At 45.6% G+C, this 23,870-nt stretch overlaps 1 protein-coding gene across 6 annotated transcripts in view; it reads left to right on the forward strand.

The window, feature by feature from the left end:
* Positions 1-23,870, forward strand: part of MAG (myelin associated glycoprotein) — a 79,473-nt gene that overhangs the window by 50,024 nt on the left and 5,579 nt on the right. For all 6 annotated transcript variants that reach the window (XM_056543856.1, XM_056543862.1, XM_056543860.1 and 3 more), the window contains 8 exons: positions 7,704-7,779; positions 10,136-10,504; positions 11,400-11,696; positions 13,428-13,685; positions 16,532-16,792; positions 17,563-17,850; positions 20,343-20,439; positions 22,156-22,249. In XM_056543856.1, the coding sequence (XP_056399831.1) occupies positions 7,731-7,779; positions 10,136-10,504; positions 11,400-11,696; positions 13,428-13,685; positions 16,532-16,792; positions 17,563-17,850; positions 20,343-20,439; positions 22,156-22,249 (1,713 nt within the window). In that variant the 5' untranslated portion in view covers positions 7,704-7,730. The remainder of the gene's footprint in view (positions 1-7,703; positions 7,780-10,135; positions 10,505-11,399; positions 11,697-13,427; positions 13,686-16,531; positions 16,793-17,562; positions 17,851-20,342; positions 20,440-22,155; positions 22,250-23,870) is intronic.

The following is a 23,870-nucleotide window of genomic DNA, read 5'->3' on the forward strand; positions in this document are numbered from 1 at the left end:
GTTATGGGAGAATTACCTTGATCTATATTATGGAAGGTGGGAAATTAAAAGACAATGTCAATGGAGAAATCACAAGAACGTAGGCCTGTGGAGGACACAACTCGGAGAGGATAGCAGTGCAAGGTTAGAACCATCTTGGGCTATGAGGGTCTGGCCCTTCTTGCTACTTCTTCCAGCCCTGCCCTATAGTAATGTAATCACCTGTCATGTGACTCCCCAGCCAATCTCCAAGCTCGATGTTCAGCCAATCAGGCGGTCTGTACAGTGAACCAATCAGAGGTCTCGTCCAATCATGGCTCATGTTGCTCTATTCAAATGCCCTAGTATAGGTACCAGTTTCAGTTATGTTTGCAACCTGCTCCTGCATTGTTGGAAAATGTTTGCAACCTGCTGCTGTATTGTTGGAAAGTGACCCTGTTTGCCATGGCTTCTGTTTGACTATTCTTCTGGATTAACACTCTCCTGTTTACTTTAGAATTGACCTTGGAATGTTTGACTTTTCATGGCCTCCCTCTATGACTAGTAGAGTTCTCTTGGCTTTCATTGGCTTTGGTTTAATGTTCTCTCAGGCTTCTCCCATTTCTGGGGGTTAAAGTGTGAAAACCATTGAACCTTGTAAACTGGCCATACATATCTTAGCCAAATACGCTGATTCTGGAGGGGCAGTGTTTCCCAACCCTTGGCTTTGATGGGAGTTTTAGTTTTGCAACAGCTGGGGAAGAATGGCTGGAGGCACTTTAGATACATCCCCCTTAAAAACCTTAAAGGGGTACTCTGCCGCTAGAAAAGATAAGATGTTTGATCGCTGGGGTCCCGTGACTGGGACCCCCGTGATCTCCGCGCAGCACCTGGAGTTCTGAACACCTTGGTCATACATCTTATGCTTTGGATAGGGGATAAGATGCCTAGCAGCGGAGTCCCCCTTTGCAGACATCTTATCCCCAGAGGATAGGGAATAAGATGTCTGATCGTGGGGGTCCCACCACTGGGGACTCCCGCGATCTCTGTGCTGCACCCGACATTCATTTAGAGCGTCAGGTTCAGTGCCGGAGGCCCGTGACATCATAGTCGCGCCCCGCTCGTGACGTCACGGCCACACAACCCTCAATGCAAGTCTATGGGAGGGGGTGTGATGGCCCATCACGCTACTCCAATACAGCGGTGGGGGACCCCCGTGATCAGACATCTTATCTCCTATTCTTTGGATAGGGGATAAGATGTCTGGGGGCGGAGTACCCCTTTAATGAGCCAACGCAAAAAATTTACTTTAATGGTCTATTCTCACGTACAGTATTCGGCTGCAGCACGTGCTCCTCACTGAGAGCCAGGGTTGAATTTCAAAGATTGTAGGGGTCCCAGCGGTCGGACCCCCTGTGATCAGCTGCTTATCCCCTATCCTATGAATAGGGGATGAGTTAATATTTGCCTGAGATCTCCTTTAAGACTGGCCACCATAGTAAATTCTCCCCATAGAACCACATGGCGAGTTGCTGATTTTTTTCTTCCCGGTAGCGGCATATGTCGGTAGTTTAGGGCATGCCGTTTTTTCCCATCAATTTTAACCATTTCCCCCCTTTAAACCCTCATTTCACATGTGTATAAATGCAGAATTTAAAAGTTCAGTGGATAAATTAATTGACCTGTACAGTTGTTGAAAGTTATAAGTTCTCCATTTACATTAGGGTCCGTTCACGTGTGGATTACCTGCAGAATTTCCGCAGCAGATTTTGCTATCATTGACTTCTATGGGTCTTAGGGAAAATCTGCAAATCTGCCTCTATTGCAGATTTTCTACTGACCCATTAATGTCAATGGTAGCAAAATCTGCTGCGGATTTTCGGCAGCAAATACACTGCAGAAATCCCGCTAGTAATCCGTCCATATGAACATACCCTTTTGCAGATTTTCTGCTGACCCATTGAAGTCGATGGTAGCAAAAACAGAAAATTTGCCTGTGTGAATGGATCCTTAAGTTATCCAGGACTAGATAAACAAAGTAGATTTTCCCCCCCCAAAAAAAACAGCGGCACCTTTGTCCTCAGGTTGGATATGGTATTACAGCTTGGCTCCGTACACTTTGATGGAACTGAGCTGTAATACCACACATGACCTGAAGACAAGGGTTGGTGCTGTTTGTGGGAAAAAAAAAACATTTATAAAAACATTACCCCTTTTAATATACAAAAAAACTAATATTAATCGTACAGTATACCTTCGTCTTTATACCGCCAGGACTTGCACTGTCATCGCATTTATCTTATAGATCAGTGTTTCCCAAACAGTGTGTCTCCAGCTGTTGCAAAACTACAACTTCCAGCATGCCCAGACAGCCAACGGCTGTCCGGGCATGCTGGGAGTTGTAGTTGTGCAACAGCTGTAGTTACACTGTGTGAAGAACACTACAGTGGTCTCCAAACTGTGTTCGTCCAGATGTTGCCAAACTACAACTACCAGCATACCAGGGCAGCCAAAGCTGAATGCTGGGAGTTGTAGTTCTGCACCATGCACACAGCCACGTCTATCTACAATTAGCATCTCAGGAAGGTCCGGCAGCGAAAGTGTTAATCCATAAGAAAACAAGTCCCAGACCTCCGCAGCGAGCAGATGACAAGCCTCGTCCACCCCCACACAGATCCCTTCGAATGTGGAAGTGAGTCAATTATTGGCTCGACCCGCGGGCCCTGCGCTAAATTGTTGCGATCAAAACAGCCTCTTGTACCATGGATGAGAATTCAATGGCTACTTGTGGACGCCTCACGATAAAACAGAGGCCATTGTGTGCTGATGAGGCTGACCCGCTGCCCGGAGGTCGGGATGGCTGGGAGGAGACCCTTTTTTGTGCTCCCAACCTTGGGTATTACAATGTACAGGGAGACGTGTTCTGTTTGATATTTGCAACCTCAACGTCATAATGCCTATAGGTAGGCGGGACCAGTAGACGATTATATCAGTCAATATTCAAATAAAGAAGGAGGGGCTTAATAGGTATCAAGTGTATCAAGTTTAACATACTTTTTGTAACAACAATGGCCCAAAATAAGTTGAATACCAATGGGGTTATAGAGGTCATAGGTATCAAGTTTAACATACTTTCTGTACCAACCATGGCCTGAAATAAATTGAATACCAATGGGGTTAAAGAGGTCATAGGTATCAGGTTTAACATACTTTCTGTACCAACCATGGCCTGAAATGAGTTGAATACCAATGGGGTTATAGAGGTCATAGGTATCAGGTTTAACATACTTTCTGTACCAACCATTGCCTGAAATAAATTGAATACCAATGGGGTTAAAGAGGTCATAGGTATCAAGTTTAACATAATTTCTGTACCAACCATGGCCCGAAATAAGTTGAATACTAATGGGGTTATAGAGGCCAGAGTTCCAATTGGGCCATGGTGACTCTTGGCTCTCTGACACATGTGAACTGTGACTTATTGTTATCAGCTATTAAGAGGGAACCTAATATCGAAACCAAAGATTTTATAGTGTAATCCGGTCCTGTCCGGCATGATATCACTGTATCTGGCGACAATGGACAATGTCAGGGGTCAATAGAGGACAATATCCTACTACAAAGGGATCGGGATGCGTGGCAGCAGGTTTTTGGGGTATAAAGTAAGAATACGTCTGTATAGGGCTTTTGACCCTGAATCCGTAATTAATTAATCGACCCCTCCAGTACCGAGATATCAGGGTTTAAGCAGATATGCAAATTAGGCTTAGAAGCCCAGTGGGTGTTGCCCTCAGCCTCTAGAGGCCAGAACCACTTCACCCCCTTCAGCACTTAGTCACCCCCCCCTGTGCACTGGTCCCCTCCTCTACCCCCTCCTGACTAACAGCTGCTAGAGGGGAGGGACTAACTATTAAAGGGGCCAAACTATGCTGGGCTCTGGTGGCTGAAGAAAACGCCCAGTGGGCTCCTAAGCCTAATTTGCATTTCTTTCTAAACTCTAATATCTCTGCGCTGGGGGGGAGTCAATTAACTAGCGTGAGGTATGTACGGATTCAGGGTCAAAAGCCCTATACAGCCATGTCCATCGTTCTACGACTCTACAGATCAGTAGTAAGACCACCCATGGAATATTGTGTACAGTTTTGGAAATGCTCTACATCAAGAGCATTGATCTCCAATCCGTGGCCATCCAGATATTGCAAAACTTCACCTCCCAGCATGCCCAGACAGCCGTGGGCTGTCTGGGCATACAGGGAGATGTAGTTTTGCAACATCTTCAGGGTCACAGTTTGGAGACCACTGCTTTAGAGGAAAGAAGCTCTCCATGCCAACATAGAAGAGGATTCTTAACTGTAAGAGCAACTATAGATAGGTTATAGATCGTGGGGGGTCCAACCGTTGGGACCCACTATGATCTCCTGAACGGGACCCCGGCAGTCTTTCGGAAGCAGCCGTTTCGACCCCCGCTCCATGTATCATCTATGGAGATGGGACTTTTGAAGAACACCTACTTTCTGGTGCAGATATAGTCTCTTCTTGTTTTTCTTTTTTCCCTCTACCCAATGTGACGAGAAAGCGTGCAGATTTGTAATATACCATATGTTGCTCTATACAATGTGTGCATTCATTTCTAGGAAGCCAGAAAGCTGTCACCCCCCATCACGTCATATGTGTGATGCCTCCGTAGTCTTCCTACTCATTAAAATATCTTGACATCTACTACGACTGGAATCTGAATGTATTTTAATTCACGTTTAATAGATTTCATTTTCCTCCTACACACATCACAGCCCTACGAGATGTCATCACACATGAGTAATCCCAAATAGGCACCAATTCCTATTATAGATTTGTATTATTGGCGACTATCGTTACCGTCTTACGAAATCATTTGCCTTATTATGGAGTCAGAGTTCATGAGTGGGAGGAGATCGTCCTGGGCCCCTGTGCTGGGTCTAGTGGTGTCAGGGTCCTAGTACATGGCTGAAAAAAAAGAAAGAGGAAATGCGCTGTCATGTGCCTGATGCGCAAAAATGTAAAGCATCTATTCAAAGAAAGTCCCATCCGCAGCCTTTCTGTGGATAAGTGTAGAAATAGGAGAGGATTTGGGAAGTATACAAGATCGCTCGGCGCTGAATGGAACAAAAGAATCAGGACAGCGGGACCTTCAGGTGAGTAACTTTTAATCGACCAGCATGCAATGAGTTCCGCTGCGCATGCGCAGCTCTTACAGGCATCTTCTCCTGCCTGGAGAAGTTGCGCATGCGCAGCAAAACGCATGTTGTTTGATTAAATGTTACTCACCTGAAGGTCCTGTTGTCCTGATTCTTTTGTTCCATTCAGCGCCCAGCGATCCTGTATACTTCCGAAATCCTTTCCTATTTCTAGTACATGGCTCACAAAGTAATCCCCTCCGACTCTGGTCTGGAACCTGATATACACTCACTGGCCACTTTACTGGGTACACCTTGCTAGTCTCGGGTTGGACCCCCATTATACTCTCTACAAGATGCTGCAAACATTTCTCGATGCTTTCGCTCCGGCACTGCAGCGTTTATGAACACGGAAGACTGGGGCTTCCGTGTTCATGACGTCATGCCACGCCCCCTCCACTCATGTCTATAGGAGGGGGTGTTAAGGCTGTGTAAAGATATGAATGGAGGGGGCGTGGCCCCTGGCTTCCGTGCTCATGAACGCCGCAGTTGCAGCGAGTGCTCCGGCCACTCGCTCTGTCCGTGAGCGCTCTCCTCCTCCTTCCCCCGGCGGGTCTGGGATTCGCATTGCAGGACGTGCCTGCATGCGAATCTCGGGCCGTCACTTACCCCTTGCTCCTGCTGGCTTCTCCGCTGCTTCTGTTCCCCGGTGCACGCGCCCCCGCCTCCTAGGGCACACGCATGCTGGCATCCTGTCATTTAAAGGGCCGGTGCGCCCTTGATTATTGTTTGCATCTGTCCCTTCTCTATTAGTATTTACATCTCCCATAACCCCTTGCCGGATCTTTGTGTGCCCAGTGCCCAAGAAAAAGCGTTACTGTGTTTAGCCCAGCCTGTGTTCTGACCTTCCTCTTCGTGACCTGACCTTACTTCTGTGCTGCCTGCCTGTTGACCTCCTGTTATGTTTCCTGACCACGCATCTGTGCCGCCAGCCCTGACCTTCTGCTTGTCCTGACTACGAGTTGCCTCATCCTTCCTGTGCTACGTTTCATCTCAGCCGCATGTGGGGACGAGTCGCACCAGGGGTAGCGACCTGGGTGCCGCCTGCTGCAGCAAGTTAATCCCGCTTTGCGGCGGGCTCTGGTGAAAACCAGCGGCACCTTAGACTCCGCTCCCTGGTACGGCCCACATAATCTTCCACACAGATACAGCGGATCTACTACCTCTGTGAGTGTTACAGCCACAAAACCGGACCGTTGATTGTGTAGAGTTTCCAGCGGCTGGACTCCCTGCGATCAGACATGTTATCCCCTATCTTGATCGCTTGAAACAGCTGTCACTTTGATTGCAGCTCCCCTGCCCGTACACCGTCACCTCCCCGCTGCAAATGTGAATATGCACCGAAGAAAATAAAGACATTTTAGCCTTTTTTCTATTTATGCATTGCTAATATACCACTTTATGCTGAGCACCACCAAGAAGTAGTAATAGGTGTAAGCGGACGGGCAGCTACATTATCCCTCAATGTGAACTGCGCCATAATATCCTGATAGTGCCAGACTTATTTTTACTAAGTGTGACATTAGACTTTTCATTGCGACTTTTGCCTAGAAGGTTTTCAGCTGATATCAGGCCGTGGTCAGGAATTTATCTATCATGTACGCCTTTTCAGTTTGTCGCATCTTTTGTCGCAACTGCGCCAACTGAGGCGCAAATCTACACCAGCCATGACTTGGCTCACATACTGACTGCAAACAGAATTAAAGGGGTTATCCAAGAAAAAAAAACTATTTTTTTTTTATATATCAACTGGCTCCAGAAAGTTAAACAGATTTGTATATTACTTCTATTAAAAAATCTTAATCCTTTCAGTACTTATGAGCTTCTGAATTTAAGGTTGTTCTTTTCTGTCTAAGTGCTCTCTGGTGACACCTGTCTTGGGAACCGCCCAGTTTAGAAGCAAATCCCCATAGCAAACCTTTTCTAAACTGGGCGGTTCCCGAGACACGTGTCATCAGAGAGCACTTAGACAGAAAAGAACAACCTTAACTTCAGAAGCTCATAAGTACTGAAAGGATTAAGATTTTTTTAATAGAAGTAATTTACAAATCTGTTTAACTTTCTGGAGCCAGTTGATATATATAAAAAAAGTTTTTTCCTGGATAACACCTTTAAAGGGGTACTCCGCTGTTCAGCGTTTGGAACAAACTGTTCCGAACGCTGGAGCGGGCAACGTGAGCTCGTGATGTCATAGCCTCACCTGCTCATGATGTCACGCCCCGCCCCCTCAATGCAAGTCTATGGGAGGGGGCGTGACAGTCGTCACGCCCCCTCCCATAGACTTGCATTGAGGGGGCAGGACGTGATGAGGGGGCGTGGCTATGTCATCATGAGCTCCCGGCGCCCGCTGCAGCGTTCGGAACAGTTTGTTCCAAACACTGAACAGCGGATTACCCCTTTAATAAAAAGTCGCACATTTCGTCGCACGGGATAAAAAGTGTCTATATAAGTAGATAATATCTACTATGTCTTTGGTTCTTTCTATGATAACGTTTTTTTAACTCCATGTGTATTATATCTTTTTTCTTACAGAGAATATACCTACTGGTTTAGAAGAAGATGGAATGGCGGTGGAAATCTCTTCCTTTGCTATTAATTATTTTAGACGGTAAGAGAACTGATCAACCTAAAAAGCTTGAAAATCAATGTCTAATCTACAACCGTAATATTGATACCAGGGACGCAAAAAGGGGGCTTGAGCCCCTGCCCTTTTAATGCCCCTGCCCTATGATGCCTTCATTCACTGATTAGGACCTTCGTGGAGTGATGGGGTCTCATTCAGCTGACATGACTGCCGGAGGTCTCTTATCTCAGGAATTTGTGTAATATTAAAGGGGTACTCCGGAGGAAAACTTTTTTTTTTTTTTTTTATCAACTGGTGCCAGAAAGTTAAACAGATTTGTAAATTACTACTATTAAAAAAATCTTAATCCTTCCAGTACTTATTAGCTGCTGAATGCTACAGAGGAAATTCTGTTCTTTTTGGAACACAGAGCTCTCTGCTGACATCATGACCACAGTGCTCTCTGCTGACACCTCTTTCCATTTTAGTTACTGTTCAGAGTAGGACAAAATCCCCATAGCAAACATATGCTGCTCTGGACAGTTCCTAAAATGGACAGAGATGTCAGCAGAGAGCACTGTGCTCGCGATGTCAGCAGAGAGCTCTGTGTTCCAAAAAGAAAATAATTTCCTCTGTAGTATTCAGCAGCTAATAAGTACTGGAAGGATTAAGATTTTTTAATAGAAGAAATTTACAAATCTGTTTGGGGATAACATGTCTGATTGGGGAGGGTCCGGCCGCCGGGACCCCCTGATCTCTGTGCAGCACCCGCATTCATTTAGAACTCTGGGTGCGGGCGGCAGGGGTTGTGATGTCATGGCCACGCCCCTTGTGATGTCACACCGGGCACCCTCAATGTGAGACTATAGGAGGGGGCGAGGCAGCTGCCTCGCCCCCTCCCATAGACTCACATTGAGGGTGCGCGGTGTGACATCGCGACCCCCGTGCCCGCGCCAAGTGTTTGGAACAAAATGTTCCGATTGCTGGAGCAAGGGAGTGTACCCCTTTAAAAAAAAACATCTTTTAGGAGCCACTATACTACTCCACACAGAAAACCCTCAAAAATATAAGAAGAATCTTGAGATTACCTAAAATTAAAAAAAATCTTAAAAACTTTTTGAAAAAGATAAGATGCTTGACTATGGAGATTTATTGGGTAGGAGGGGAGTCGTGAGTTTACCTACCTGCACCCGCTGTTGTGTGGTTTTCTTCCTTTTTCTTTGTTATCTATTTTTCGACTTTCTTAGAAGTAAATGACTAAGAGCCCAAATCCCGATGCAGATTAAGGTGGTGATGTCGGCCCACACATACAAGAAGAATCTGTCTGCATCAATAACAAGAACAATGGCGGCGGTTCAAGTTGGCCGGCTCCTGGGGTTTTGGCGGGCGCCCGCAAAGAGGGGGCCAAATTCATTTCTTTTTTAAATTGTCACATAAATAGCACAAAAATATAACAAAGACATGTAAAAAAAAATAATAAAGGGTACATGTGGCCTATGTACAGGAAAGTCATCTGGATCCATTTATGCGGTAACCAAAATGTACACAACCTCAGTGGATGTTTTTTTTTTTTTGCGTAAAGGGGTACTCCGCTGGAAACCTTTTTTTTTTTCTTAAATCAACTGGTGCCAGAAAGTTAAACAGATTTGTAAATTACTTCTATTTAAAAAAAAAAATCCTTCCAGTACTTATCAGCTGCTGTATACTACAGAGGAAGTTCTTTTCTTTTTAAATTTCCTTTCTCTCTGACCACAGTGCTCTCTGCTGACACCTCTGTCCATGTCAGGAACTGTACAGAGCAGGAGCAAATCCCCATAGCAAACCTCTCCTGCTTTGTACAGTTCCTGACATGGACAGAGGTGTCAGCAGAGAGCACTGTGGTCAGACCAGAAAGAACTACACAACTTCGTCTGTAGCATACAGCAGCTGATAAGTACTGGAAGGATTAAGATTTTTAAATAGAAGTAATTTACAAATCTGTTTAATTTTCTGGCACCAGTTGATAAAAAAAAAAAAAAAAAAAAGTTTTCCAGCGGAGTACCCCTTTAAGATGTCAAGGGCAGCGGAGTACCCCTTTAAAGGGGTACTCGGCCCCTTGACATCTTATCCCCTATGCAAAGGATAGGACATGCCCCCTCCATTCATGTCTATGGACAGTCATCACGCCCCCTCCCATAGACATGAATGGAGGGGGCGTGTCGTGACATCATGAGGGGGTGTGGCCTGATGACCACAGCTGCCCGACATAATATTCAGAATGCTGGACATCGTAGCGACCGGACCCCCGCGATCAGACATTTTATACCCTAGGGGAAAAGATGTCTAGGGGCGGAGTACCCCTTTAAATGTTTTTGGAGCATAAATAATAATTGATTTCTCTCTATGATTGACTCCATTTAAGGTGCGCTGAGTAGACACTGGTCAGCTTGGATGCCCCCGTCCATCTCGGCCTTCAAGGAGACTTGCGTTGCCATCCCGTGCACCTTTGACTATCCCGATGACGTCCGGCCGTCGGCAGTACATGGTATCTGGTACTTTAACAGCCCCTATCCCAGGAACTTTCCTCCCGTGGTTCTGAATACAAAAACCAACTCGGCGCATGAGATGTACATGGGCCGCACGAAGATAATAGGGGACCTGACAGGGTCAAACTGCTCGATACAGATTGAAAGAGTCACCAGCGAACTTCAGGGGAAATACTACTTCCGGGCCGATTTGGGAGGTTACAATCAATATACCTACTCAGAACACGCCAACCTTTATATACTAGGTACGTTTTTGTTTTTTGGGGGGATGGGGTCATGCCTTCAGCTGTCTGGGCATGCTGGAAGTTGTAGTTTTGCAACAGCTGGAGGCACATCTTGTCTAGTCCAGTACTTTACATACATTGACTTCCTTTCCCTTACCCAGAGCCAGTTGCCAGTACTACTCATACTTTGACTTCCTTTCCCTTACTTCTCTGGCCAAACACACCATTTCTCTCTGGGATGAGAAAAACCTACCAAACACCGCACCACATTTGTCCTCAGATTTGTCCTTGTAGCTCTGTTCCATTAAACTAATTGGAGCCAAGTTGTAATACCACACACAACCTGAATAGGGTTTCCCAGCCAATGTGCATCCAGCTGTTGTAAAACTACAACTCCCAGCATGCCCGGACAGCCGAAGGCTGTCCGGGCATGCTGGGAGTTGTAGTTTTACAACAGCTGGATGCACATCTTGTCTTTTACATACATTGACTTCCTCTCCCTTTCCCAGAGCCATTTGCCAGTACTACTCAAACTTTGACTTCCTTTCCCTTACTTCTCTGGCCAAACACACCATTTCTCTCTGCTATGTCATGCCGTAGTGAACGTGCACTGAACAGGTTAGCACTATGATGGGGGATGATTTACAGAATACGCCACAATAGAAGGCATGTGGAGGGAGAAGGGGTTACTGATGCACTGCACCATTTTATATGGCCGTGCATCTAACACTCTTGCCCCCTTTCAGGCCACCTTTAAAGGGGTTCTCAGCATTGTCAGAGTTCCCATAGACAGGGTTGGTGCTGATTTTGGAAGAAATTATCTCTTTTTTTTTGTTTTCTATTCTTAGATAACCGCTTTATAGTATTTTATGTGTATTTCTACATTACCTGGGTAACGTTGCTGTTTTGTTCGTAGATGAACCCTTTGTAGTTCAGCCCCAAGAGATTGTATCGGGGGCGGAAGCTGAGATCACGTGTTTGGTAGACGATAACTGCCCCGACCTAAAGCCTACGGTCACCTGGATGAATATTGAAGGGCTGGAACATCATACCGTGTACGCCCGGCTGGAGGAAAACAGTGGCGCTTGGAAGCAAATATCTACCCTGAGGTTCCTTCCAAGTTATAAAAACCACGGCCAGCGCCTGGGCTGTAAGGTCACATTCCCGGACTCTGAGTTGGAGTATAAAGGTTTCGCCACAATGGATGTAAGATGTAGGTTACCCATGCACAACTGGCTCTATATGGATTTATACACGTTCAGGCATTTATACTCTATAGTGGGGGGGGGCATTCTTAGGTTCAGAGACTGACATGTTTCTAGAAAGGAATGCTCTTCATCATAGTCTCATGATTAAGCATTCCTTGTTAGAAACACGTCAGTCTCTGGACCTAAGAATTGCCATCTGTACACATTTAAATAATCAGGAAATAAAAGATGTGGATTTTAAGGACTATCCAAGGACTATTCCTTTTTGCTCTCCTGTGACTTTGTGAGTGAGCCAATGCCCGTTGTGAGTTCCTGGACACCTGCACTAAAACATTCAGAGGTTGATTGATGTAAGATGTAGGTTACCCATGAACAGCTGCCCCTTTATGGATTACCCATGAGAAACTTTATGGATTACCCATTTGTCATTTGTTCACATTTTTGTCATTTGTTAGCATCTTAATTGTCATAAAATAAAAGATGTGGATTTTAAAGGGGTACTCCACTGGCCAGCGTTCGGAAGTAAATGTTCCGAGCGCTGTTTTCGCTCTGCGGGGGTGGCCAACGCCCCTCGTGACGTCATGGTCACGCTCCTTCAATGCAAAACAATGGGAGGGGGCGTGACGGACGTCATGCCCCCTCCCATAGACTTGCATTGAGGGGGCATGGCCATGATGTCATCAGGGGGGTGGCCGACATTTACTTTTACTTCTGAACGCTGGCCAGTGGAGTACCCCTTTAAAATCCACATCTTTTATTTCATGACAATTAAAATGTGAACAAATGACAATTCTTACGTTCAGACACTGACACGTTGCTAGCAAGGATTGGTCTTAATCATAGTCTTATGATTGAGCATTCCTTGTTAGAAACACGTCAGTCTCCGGACCCAAAGAATTGCTATCTGTACCAACTATCCAAGGACTATTCTTTGTTCTCCTGTGACTTTGCATTTGAGCCAATGCCCCTTGTAAGTTTCTGGACACCTGCACTAAAGAATTCAGAGGTTGATGGATGTAAGATGTATGTTACCCATGAACAGCTGTCTCTATTTGGATATATACACTTTTAGGCATCTATACTCTCCCATGATGCCTAAGGGCAGAATCATATTTTGTACATTTTCTTTAGAGAACAAACAAGAATAGTCCTTGGATAGTTCCTTATGATCAACAATTTTTATTTCATGGAGATTAAAAGTGTACAGATAGCAATTTTTAGGTTCAGAGACTGACACATTTCTAGCAAGGAATGCTCTTCATCATAGTCTCATGATTAAGCATTCCTCTCTAGAAACACGTCAGTCTCTGGACCTAAAAATTGCTATCTGTACACATTTTATTTGTCATGAAATAAAAGATGTGGACTTAAAGAAACTGTCCAAGGACTATTCTTATTCATTCTCTTGTGATTTTGCGTTTGAGCCAATGCCCTTTGTGAGTTCCTGGACACCTGCACTAAAGAATTCAGAGGTTAGGTGAGCACTTCTTTGCTTTGTTACAATTTCTTTAGAGAACAAAGAAGAATAGTCCTTGGATAGTTCATTAAAATCCACATCTTTTATTTCTTGACAATTAAAATGAAGTCTTAGGTCCAGAGACTGACACGTTTCTAGCAAAGGTATGCTCTTCATCATAGTCTCATGATTAAGCATTCCTTGCTAGAAGCACGTCAGTCTTTGGACCTATGTGTTAGGATTAATGAATCTGATACCAGACTGTTTTTGTCTATTCCAGATGCCCCTCGCATTGTGGACATTAACTCCTCCACCGAGACGACGGAGGGCACCCAGGTGGTCTTCCTGTGTGTGATCGATAGCAACCCAGTGTCACGTGTCATGTGGTTCAAGGATGACTTACTGCTAAAGGAAGATTATAGCGGGAACCTTTCCCTGGAACTGGAGTATATCACCTACAACCATGACGGCGTCTACATGTGCGCGGCCGAAAACGAGTATGGCCACATCAACAAATCCATAGGACTGGCCGTCATGTGTAAGTGTTCCTTTCGATATATATTTTTTAATAATGAAAATATATTTCTTATTGTACAACGTGTCCCAGATTAGGGGCAGGAAGTGTTGTCATGGGGAAAAGCTATAGTCACAGGCCAAATATCATTAGCATACAGTGGTCCAAATAATCATGCTGTCACTATAGACTGCAAAATTAACATCCTATACCAGTGTTTCCCAGCCAATGTGCCTCCAGCTGCTTGAAAACTACAACTCCCAGCATGCCCGGACAGCCGAAGGCTGTCCGGGCATGCTGGGAGTTGTAGTTTTGCAACAGCTGGCGTAACATCTTGTCTAGTCCAGTACTTTACATACATTGAGTTCCTTTCCCTTTCCCAGAGCCAGTTGCCAGTACTACTCATACTTTGACTTCCTTTCCCTTACTTCTCTGGCCAAACACACCATTCCTCTCTGGGATGAGAAAAATCTACCAAACACAGCATCACATTTGTCCTCAGGTTTGTCCTTGTAGCTCTGTTCCATTAAACTAATTGGAGCCAAGTTGTAATACCACACACAACCTGAAGGGGGTTTCCCAGCCAATGGGCCTCCAGCTGTTGTAAAACTATAACTCCCAGCATGCCCGGACAGCCGAAGGCATGCTGGGAGTTTTAGTTTTGCAACAGATGGAGGCACATCTTGTCTAGTCCAGTACTTTACATACATTGACTTCTTTTCCCTTTCTCAGAGCCAGTTGCCAGTACTACTCACACTTTGACTTCCTTTCCCTTACTTCTCTGGCCAAACACACCATTTCTCTCTGCTATGTCATGACGTAGTGAATGTGCACTGAACAGGTTAGCACTGTGCTGGGGGATGATTTACAGAATATGCCACAATAGATGGCATGTGGAGGGAGTAGGGTTTACTCATGCACTGCACCCTTTTATATGGCCGTGCATCTAACACTATTGCCCCCTTTCAGGCCACCTTTAGAGGGGTTCTTTGCGGTGTCATAGTTCTCATAGAGCATCCTTGAAGGGGGTATGTCAACCCCTTTCTTTGCACGAAGAATGCTGGGGCACTGGTCAGGAGCTCATAGGGGGGTCCCTGTGGTTGGACCCCTGATCCTGTTGATAGGGGATAGGACCCCCCCAACTGATAGACTCCTCTGAAGATGGCTTCTCTTGCTGAAAACAAAGGGATAGGGCAATTGATATGCGACATGCCCAAACCCTCTGTCCTCCAACATTATCTTCAGGCGGGAAAGTCGGGAGACCCCCATATGCCGTAGATGATCGCCTGGTCCTGACGAAATCAGCAGGTTCGGCCAACATGTTCTTATGCGCATGGGGGGCCTTAAATGTATTCACCAAATTGTCACAGATGTCGTCTTCATCACGACCTTGTACTCAAACCTTATAGAAAGTGCTGTTACTGTGGTAACCATTAGGTGGCAGTAGTGGTTTGTGGAGCGTTTGTCTCACTATAACCTTTAAAGCTTAAAATAATAAACTATTAACAATAATAGTAGTAATAATAATAATAATAATAAATATTATAAAATAATACATACTTAACCATAATAATATTAAACATTATATAATACTAAATACTTATTGAATAATAATAATAATACGTACTTAACCATAATATTATTAAACATTATATAATAATAAATACTTATTTAATTATAATACATACTTAACAATAATGATAATAATAATAACTATTATTATTATTTTTTAATATTAAACAATACTATGTAACAATAATATGGTGCATGAAATAATACATACTAAACAATAAATAATAATAATAATAAAAATAGTTATTATTATTATTAAATATTAAATAATAATGATAGTTATGATAAAATATGAATCATGCATATTTAAAAATTCTATGAAATAATAATACATAGTTAACAACAATTAAAAAATAAAATAAAAATATATATATTTCTGTTAACTTACTAAGGTCTTCATATAATATATATTAAAAAATATTATAAACATTAAATCCAGCATTATTGTTTTTTGGAGTCAGAGGGAGCCTGAACACCTCCTGTCTTCTGCTTTGTCCCTTCTCTATACTTTACATTGCAACTCTTCTTATTTAGAATATCTAGAACAAACCTGCGGCTGTTCAGCTTTCGCAAAACTACAACTCCCAGTATGCTGGGAGATTTAGTTTTGCAATAGCTGGAGAGCCAAAGGTTGGGCTTCATTGCACTAGATTACAGTGTTTCCCAACCAGAGTGCCTCCAGCTGTTGCAAAACTACAACTCCTAGCATGCCCGGACAGCCATCGGCTGTCCGGGCAGGCTGGGAGTTGTAGTTTTGCAACAGCTGGAGGCACACTGGTTGGGAAACACTGCTCTAGAACAATGAAGATTTGAATGCCGTTCATAATGCATGGAAGATGCCAGGTTTTATGGGCACTATAATGGGCACCATTCATGTCACCCCCACATCTGATGCCTATGGCTGTCCGGGCATGCTGGGAGTTGTAGTTTTGCAACAGCTGGAGGCACACTGGTTGGCAAACACTGCTCAAGAACAATGAAGATTTGAATGCCGTTCATAATGCATGGAAGATGCCAGGTTTTATGGGCACTATAATGGGCACCATTCATGTCCCCCCCACATCTGACTCCTATGGCTGTCCGGGCATGCTGGAAGTTTTGCAACAGCAACAGCTGGAGGCTCCCTGTTTGAGAAACATTGCACTAGATGATAAAAATGGTAAGAAAAATAAGATTTGCACAATGTTTTAAAAATTTGCAGCTGAAATTCCAAAAAGCAAAAAAATTTAAAAAAATTAAAAAAAATCCTCGAATTTGGATGAAATGTGAAATAACAAGACGTTTCCGATGTCTTCCAGACCCTCCATGGAAACCCTCGGTGAACGCCTCCATGGTGGCGGTAGAAGGAGAGCCGGTCACCATCTTGTGTAACACGCAGGGTAACCCCGACCCCATCATCACCATCATCAAGGACAAACAGGTTCTGAACTCGGTCATCTTCCAGAATGAACTGGTGCTGGAGATCCCATCGGTGACCCATGAACACGACGGCGAGTACTGGTGTCTGGCGGAGAACCAGTATGGGCACAGCAATAGCTCCTTCAACCTCACTGTTGTATGTATGTATCACGCCCGTAAGAAACTTGGGTGTTTTTTTGAGAACCCAATGCAACATGAATGGTGACTCCAGTTTAGATTTGTAAATTAAAATCTTAATCCTTCCAGTACTTATTAGCTGCTGAATACTACAGAGGAAATTCTTTTCTTTTTGCAACACAGAGCTCTCTGCTGACATCACGAACACAGTGCTCTCTGCTGACACCTCTGTCCATTTTAAGAACTGTCCAGAGTAGGAGAAAATCCCCATAGAAAACATGGGCTGCTCTGGACAGTTCCTGAAATGGACAGAGGTGTCAGCAGAGAGCACTGTGCTCATGATGTCAGCAGAGAGCACTGTGCTCCAAAAAGAAAAGAATTTCCTCTGTAGTATTCAGCAGCTAATAAGTACTGGAAGGATTAAGATTTTTTTAATAGAAGTAATTTACAAATCTGTTAAACTTTTTGGAACCAGTTGATTTAAAAAATAAATAAATAAATAAATAGTTTTCCAGAGGAGTACCCCTTTAAAGGCGTATTCCAGGAATAAAAAAAAAAAAACAGGCCCTTTTTTCTTTCAAAGACAGCGCCCTCCTTGTCTCCACTTTGGGTGTGGTATTACAACTAGGCTCCATTCACTTAAATGGAGCTGAGCTGCAGAACCACAGCCAAACTGGAGACAAGGAGGGCGCTGTCTTTGAAAGAAAAAAGGGCCTGTTTTTTTTTATTCCTGGAATACGCCTTTAATAATTCCACTTATTCTACTATAATGTTTCTTTTTTTTCCCCCCCAGTTTCACCGCTGGTTCTGCCGGAATCCAAGTGCACGGTGACCAAGGAGAGCGTCCAGTGTATGTGCACGGTGAAGTCCAACCCAGATGCCTACATCATGTTTGAGATCCCCGAGAAGAACCTCACGGTCAGTGAGCTGAATGCGGAATACGTCCACTCCCAGAGGAACGGCTACATGGTCAGCAGCATCCTGACCCTGCAGAAGGAGACAAAGCTTCCGGAAGTTGTACTGTGCTCCGCAAGCAACTTGTATGGCAAGAAGGTCCATGAGCTTTTCTTTCAGGACACAAGTAAGTCATGTTCTCCAATAGCAGGGGTCTTAAACTGTGGCCCTCCAGATGTTGCAAAACTTCAACTCCCAGCATGCCCGGACAGCCAACGGCTGTCCGGGCATGCTGGGAGTTGAAGTTTTGCAACATCTGGAGGGCCACAGTTTGAGACCACTGTCTTTTGGCTCATAAATGGTCAGGGCCGCCTCAGCCTATAGGCAATATAGGCAGCAGCCTAGGGCGTCCTCTTGATGGGGGCGCCGCTCTGCCCGCCACAAGAAAGTTATACAGCCACTATCTAAACCACTTAGCTCAGCCAGCAGCAACACCATAACTCTCCTCTGATGTGTGTCACCCCAGGAGTAAGGAGATTACATGAGGAGGGGGTTTGTTACAGTGTGTCACCCCAGGAGTAATGAGATTACATGAGGAGGGGGTTTGTTACAGTGTGTCACCCCAGGAGTAATGAGATTACATGAGGAGGGGGTTTGTTACAGTGTGTCACCCCAGGAGTAATGAGATTACATGAGGAGGGGGTTTGTTACAGTGTGTCACCCCAGTAGTAAGGAGATTACATGAGGAGGAGGTTTGTTACAGTGTGTCACCCCAGGAGTAATGAGATTACATGAGGAGGGGGTTTGTTACAGTGTGTCACCCCAGTAGTAAGGAGATTACATGAGGAGGAGGTTTGTTACAGTGTGTCACCCCAGGAGTAATGAGATTACATGAGGAGGGGGTTTGTTACAGTGTGTCACCCCAGTAGTAAGGAGATTACATGAGGAAGGGGTTTGTTACAGTGTGTCACCTCAGTAGTAAGGAGATTACATGAGGAGGAGGTTTGTTGCAGTGTGTCACCCCAGTAGTAAGGAGATTACATGAGGAGGGGGTTTGTTACAGTGTGTCACCCCAGTAGTAAGGAGATTACATGAGGAGGGGGTTTGTTGCAGTGTGTTACCCCCGTAGTAATGAGATTACATGAGGAGGAGGTTTGTTACAGTGTGTCACCCCAGTAGTAAAGAGATTACATGAGGAGGGGGTTTGTTACAGTGTGTCACCCCAGTAGTAAGGAGATTACATGAGGAGGAGGTTTGTTACAGTGTGTCACCCCAGTAGTAAAGAGATTACATGAGGAAGGGGTTTGTTACAGTGTGTCACCTCAGTAGTAAGGAGGTTACATGGGGAGGAGGTTTGTTGCAGTGTGTCACCCCAGTAGTAAAGAGATTACATGAGGAGGAGGTTTGTTACAGTGTGTCACCCCAGTAGTAAAGAGATTACATGAGGAGGAGGTTTCTTACAATGTGTCACCCCAGTAGTAAGGAGATTACATGAGGAGGAGGTTTGTTACAGTGTGTCACCCCAGTAGTAAGGAGATTACATGAGGAGGAGGTTTGTTACAGTGTGTCACCCCAGTAGTAAGGAGATTACATGAGGAGGAGGTTTGTTACAATGTGTCACCCCAGTAGTAAGGAGATTATATGAGGAGGAGGTTTGTTACAATGTGTCACCCCAGTAGTAAGGTGATTACATGGGGAGGAGGTTTGTTACAATGTGTCACCCCAGTAGTAAGGTGATTACATGAGGTGGGGGTTTGTTACAGTGTGTCACCCCAGTAGTAAGGTGGGGCGAGCCAATGGGCAAAGTCAAGGGGGCAGCAAAATTAGCTTTTGCCTAGGGTAGCAAAAATCCTTGCCCCAGCCCTGTAAATGGTGGACCGGACTCAGAGACGTAGCTCTTAGCTTCTGGGCCCCGATAAACAAATCTGCAACAGGACCCCATATGCCAATTATAATATTGGTCTCTTATGGGGCAGATGTGCTTTTGGGGCCTCCATAGGCGCCTGGGCCCCGGTGCGACTGCTACCTCTATAGCTACGCCCCTGACCCGACTGCTACCTCTATAGCTACGCCCCTGACCCGACTGCTACCTCTATAGCTACGCCCCTGACCCGACTGCTACCTCTATAGCTACGCCCCTGACCCGACTGCTACCTCTATAGCTACGCCCCTGACCCGACTGCTACCTCTATAGCTACGCCCCTGACCCGACTGCTACCTCTATAGCTACGCCCCTGACCCGACTGCTACCTCTATAGCTACGCCCCTGACCCGACTGCTACCTCTATAGCTACGCCCCTGACCCGACTGCTACCTCTATAGCTACACCCCTGACCCGACTGCTACCTCTATAGCTACGCCCCTGACCCGACTGCTACCTCTATAGCTACGCCCCTGACCCGACTGCTACCTCTATAGCTACGCCCCTGACAGGGCAGTTCACATGTTGAGGCTATGTGATGACCACAGGGAGATGGCAGATGTGAGAAAGGGCCAGCTGGGAGTTGTAGTACTTCAGAAGGGGTTGACAGTGTCACAATGGCAGGAGCCTGGGCACCCGCCCCGTTGCCTCAAATCAGAAATAGTCTCCGACCCCCGGGAACTCTATATAATAGATAGTATATATATATATATTTTCCACAGTTGACTCATCTTTGTCTTTCTTCTCTTTCCTCACAGACACCTTAATATGGGCCAAAATCGGTCCCGTGGGGGCTGTGGTGGTTTTTGTCATCCTTGTAGCGGTCGGTGGCTACATGATTAAAACCAGAGAAAAGTAAGGAGGATTTCTGATCTGTAAACCGGATGTTTCTAGAATTTAGCGGCTGCTATATACAGTGGGAACCATGAGTGGTTAGAGTCGTCTTCTGTGGTTTCTTCCAGCCCCGTCGGCCTTACTTAGATCTCTTCCTGTACTTGATCTGTCAATCAAGACTAATGGGGCGGGGAGAAGACTCTGGGAACCGCCCCCATGACTCAGAGTTCCGGCTGCATTAAAAGGGTACCCCCAAAGGATGGGGGATAAGATGTCTGATCACGGAGGTCTGGCCGCTGGGGACCCCCGCGATCTCCGTTTAGACACCCGGTGTTCTGCACACTATGTTCAGAACGTTGGGTTCGGGAGGCTGATGTTGTGACCTCACGCCACGCCCTCTCCATTCATGTCTGTGGGAGGGGGCGTGACAACAGTCACGCCCCCTCCCATAGACATTAATGGAGAGGGCGTGGTGTGAGATCACGAAGGGGGCGTGGCGTGATGTCACGAACACGGCCTCCCGAACCCAACGTTCTAAACATAATGTGGGAGATTTATCAAAACCCGTCCAGAGGAAAAGTTGCTCAGTTGCCCATAGCAACCAATCAGATCGCTGCTTTCATTTTGCAGAGGCCTTGTTAAAAATGAAAGCAGTGATCTGATTGGTTGCTAGGGGCAACTGTGCAACTTTTCCTCTGGACGGGTTTTGATAAATCTCCCCCAATGTGCAGAACGCCGGGTGTCTGCACAGGGATCAGCAGCCGGACCCCGCGATCAGAAATCTTATCCCCTATCCTTTGTCTAGCAATGGAGCACCCTTTAAAGTGATCATAAGTTCCCTTTTAATGGCTTTAAAGGGGTATTCCGGTGGAAAACCTTTTTTTTTAGTTTTTTTTTTTATCAACTGGTGCCAGAAAGTTAAACAGATTTCTAAATTACTTCTATTAAAAAATCTTAACCCTTCCAGTACTTATTAGCTGCTGAATACTACTGAGGAAATTCTTTTCTTTTTGGAACACAGAGCTCTCTGCTGACATCATGACCACAGTGCTCTCTGCTGACACCTCTCTCCATTTTAAGAACTGTCCAGAGTAGGAGAAAATCCCCATAGAAAACATATGCTGCTCCGGACAGTTCCTAAAATGGACAGAGATGTCAGCAGAGAGCACTGTGGTCATGATGTCAGCAGAGAGCTCTGTGTTCCTAAAAGAAAATAATTTCCTCTGTAGTATTCAGCAGCTAATAAGTACTGGAAGGATTAAGATTTTTTAATAGAAATAATTTATAAATCTGTTCAACTTTCTGGCACCAGTTGATAAAAAAAAAAAAAAAAGTTTTCCACCGGAGTACCCCTTTAATGGCAGCAAATACCTGTGAATATTGATATGAGTGTTGATTTCCGTCCACAAGATGTCGCCATGACTACACGGCACCCACAGGAAAGATGACAATGTTGTCTGTAGATCCTTTCAGTAGTGCAGCCTCAGGCTTTGGGCCTGTGACTTTAAATCATAATATTTCGGTCTTTCTTGGTGGTTTAACCTTTTCTCAGCTTTTTCTAAATACTTTTCATGTGATATTTTTATTAATTGGGTTCTGTAATCGGAGACCTCCTGCGGTCTGAAGAATGAAGGAACATCGGCGCTCCCCTAAACACCGCACCCTCCCGGCAGAGATTTCTGCATTTTTCTGTCTTTAGATAAACATTTAATCTAAATTTTTTCTTGTTTGTCAAAGGAAAAATGTGACAGAAAGTTCCAGCTTTATTCAGACAGAGACTTCACCGTCATATAGTGGAGACGCCTCCAAGAAAAATTTAGGAAAAATTGAGGTGAGACAAAATTCTATTTTTCTTTTCTATGTCTTATGATATTTTTTGAAATTATTAAATAAAACCGACTTTTAAGAATGAATATGCAGCAGCTGAGGGGAAGGAGTTGGAGGCGGAGGCCCTGTAGGATGCTGGTGTTTGGATGAGGGTTGTAGTCACCGTTTGGTCACAGTGGTCACGGAGGTCGGGGTTCTTTCAGCAGACCCCCCCCCCCCCACACACTCCATGGGCCGGCACTTCCTGTGGATATGTAGCTAATAATCAATAACTTGATAATGGTTTAAAGGGGTACTCCGGCGCTAAGGCATCTTATCCTTAAAGGATAGGGGATAAGATGCCTGATCACGGGGGTCCCCAGTGGCGTGATCTTGCACACAGCACCCCGTTAGAATCAGTCCCTGGAGCACGTTCGCTCCGGGTCTGATTACTGTCGATCACAGCTGTCACGCCCCCTCCCATAGGCTTGCATTCAGGGGGCGGAGCGTGACGTGACGTGGGGGGGGGGGCCGTGACGTCACAATGCTCCGGCCCGCCGTGATCGACAGTAATCAGACCCGGAGCGAACGTGCTCCAGGGACTGATTCTAACGGGGTGCTGTGTGCAAGATCACGGGGGGACCCCAGTGGCAGGACCCCCGCGATCAGGCATCTTATCCCCTATCCTTTGGATAGGGGATAAGATGCCTTAGCGCCGGAGTACCCCTTTAAATGGGCACTGTCGTTAAAACATTTTTTAGGGTAAATAAAAAATCTTTCTAATATACTTTGTTGGAAAAAAAAAAGAAAAACGTTTTCTATGTTTTATTTGTGTAAAAAAAAAGCTGCCTCTAGGTGTCTCCCTACTTGTCCAGAGCACATTTCCCCCCCAATCTCTTGCACAGACTTTGCACATTGCACAAGATCATGAGAAAAACCAATAAAGCCAAATCCAGTTTCTCTCTAGCCCTCAGTAGTTACCGTATTTTTCGCCGTATAAGACGCACTTTTTCTTCCCCAAAACTGGGGGGAAAAAGTCGGTGAGTCTTATACGGCGAATACACCCCCATCGCGGCGGTCCCTGCGGCCATCAACGGCCGGGACCCGCGGCTAATACAGGACATCACCGATCGCGGTGATGCCCTGTATTAACCCCTCAGACGCGGCGATCAAAGCTGACCGCCGCGTCCGAAGGGAAGGGGACACTAACCCGGCTGTTTGGGACCGCCGCGATTTCACCGCGGCGGTCCCGAACAGCCCGACTGAATAGCCGGGTTAGTGCTTACAGGACACCGGGAGGGACCTTACCTGCCTCCTCGGTGTCTTCTCCGTTCAGGGATCCCCTGTATGGCCGGCGCTCTCCTTCCTCGTCATCACGTCGTCGCGTACGTGCGTCGGCGTGCGTAACGGCGTGATGGGGGCGACGGAGAGCGAGGATACCCGGCCGGCAGGAGAGACGTTCCGGAGCGACGGGGACACGGCGACAGCGATGGAGCGACATCCAGGGCAGCGGTGACGGGTCCGGAGCGGCAGGGACACGCGAGTATTACCTCCTATGCAGTGGTCTTCAATCTGCGGACCTCCAGATGTTGCAAAACTACAACTCCCAGCATGCCCGGACAGCCAACGGCTGTCCGGGCATGCTG

Source organism: Hyla sarda, chromosome 10 (genome assembly GCF_029499605.1).
Source record: "Hyla sarda isolate aHylSar1 chromosome 10, aHylSar1.hap1, whole genome shotgun sequence".
Taxonomy (NCBI): Eukaryota; Metazoa; Chordata; class Amphibia; order Anura; family Hylidae; genus Hyla; species Hyla sarda.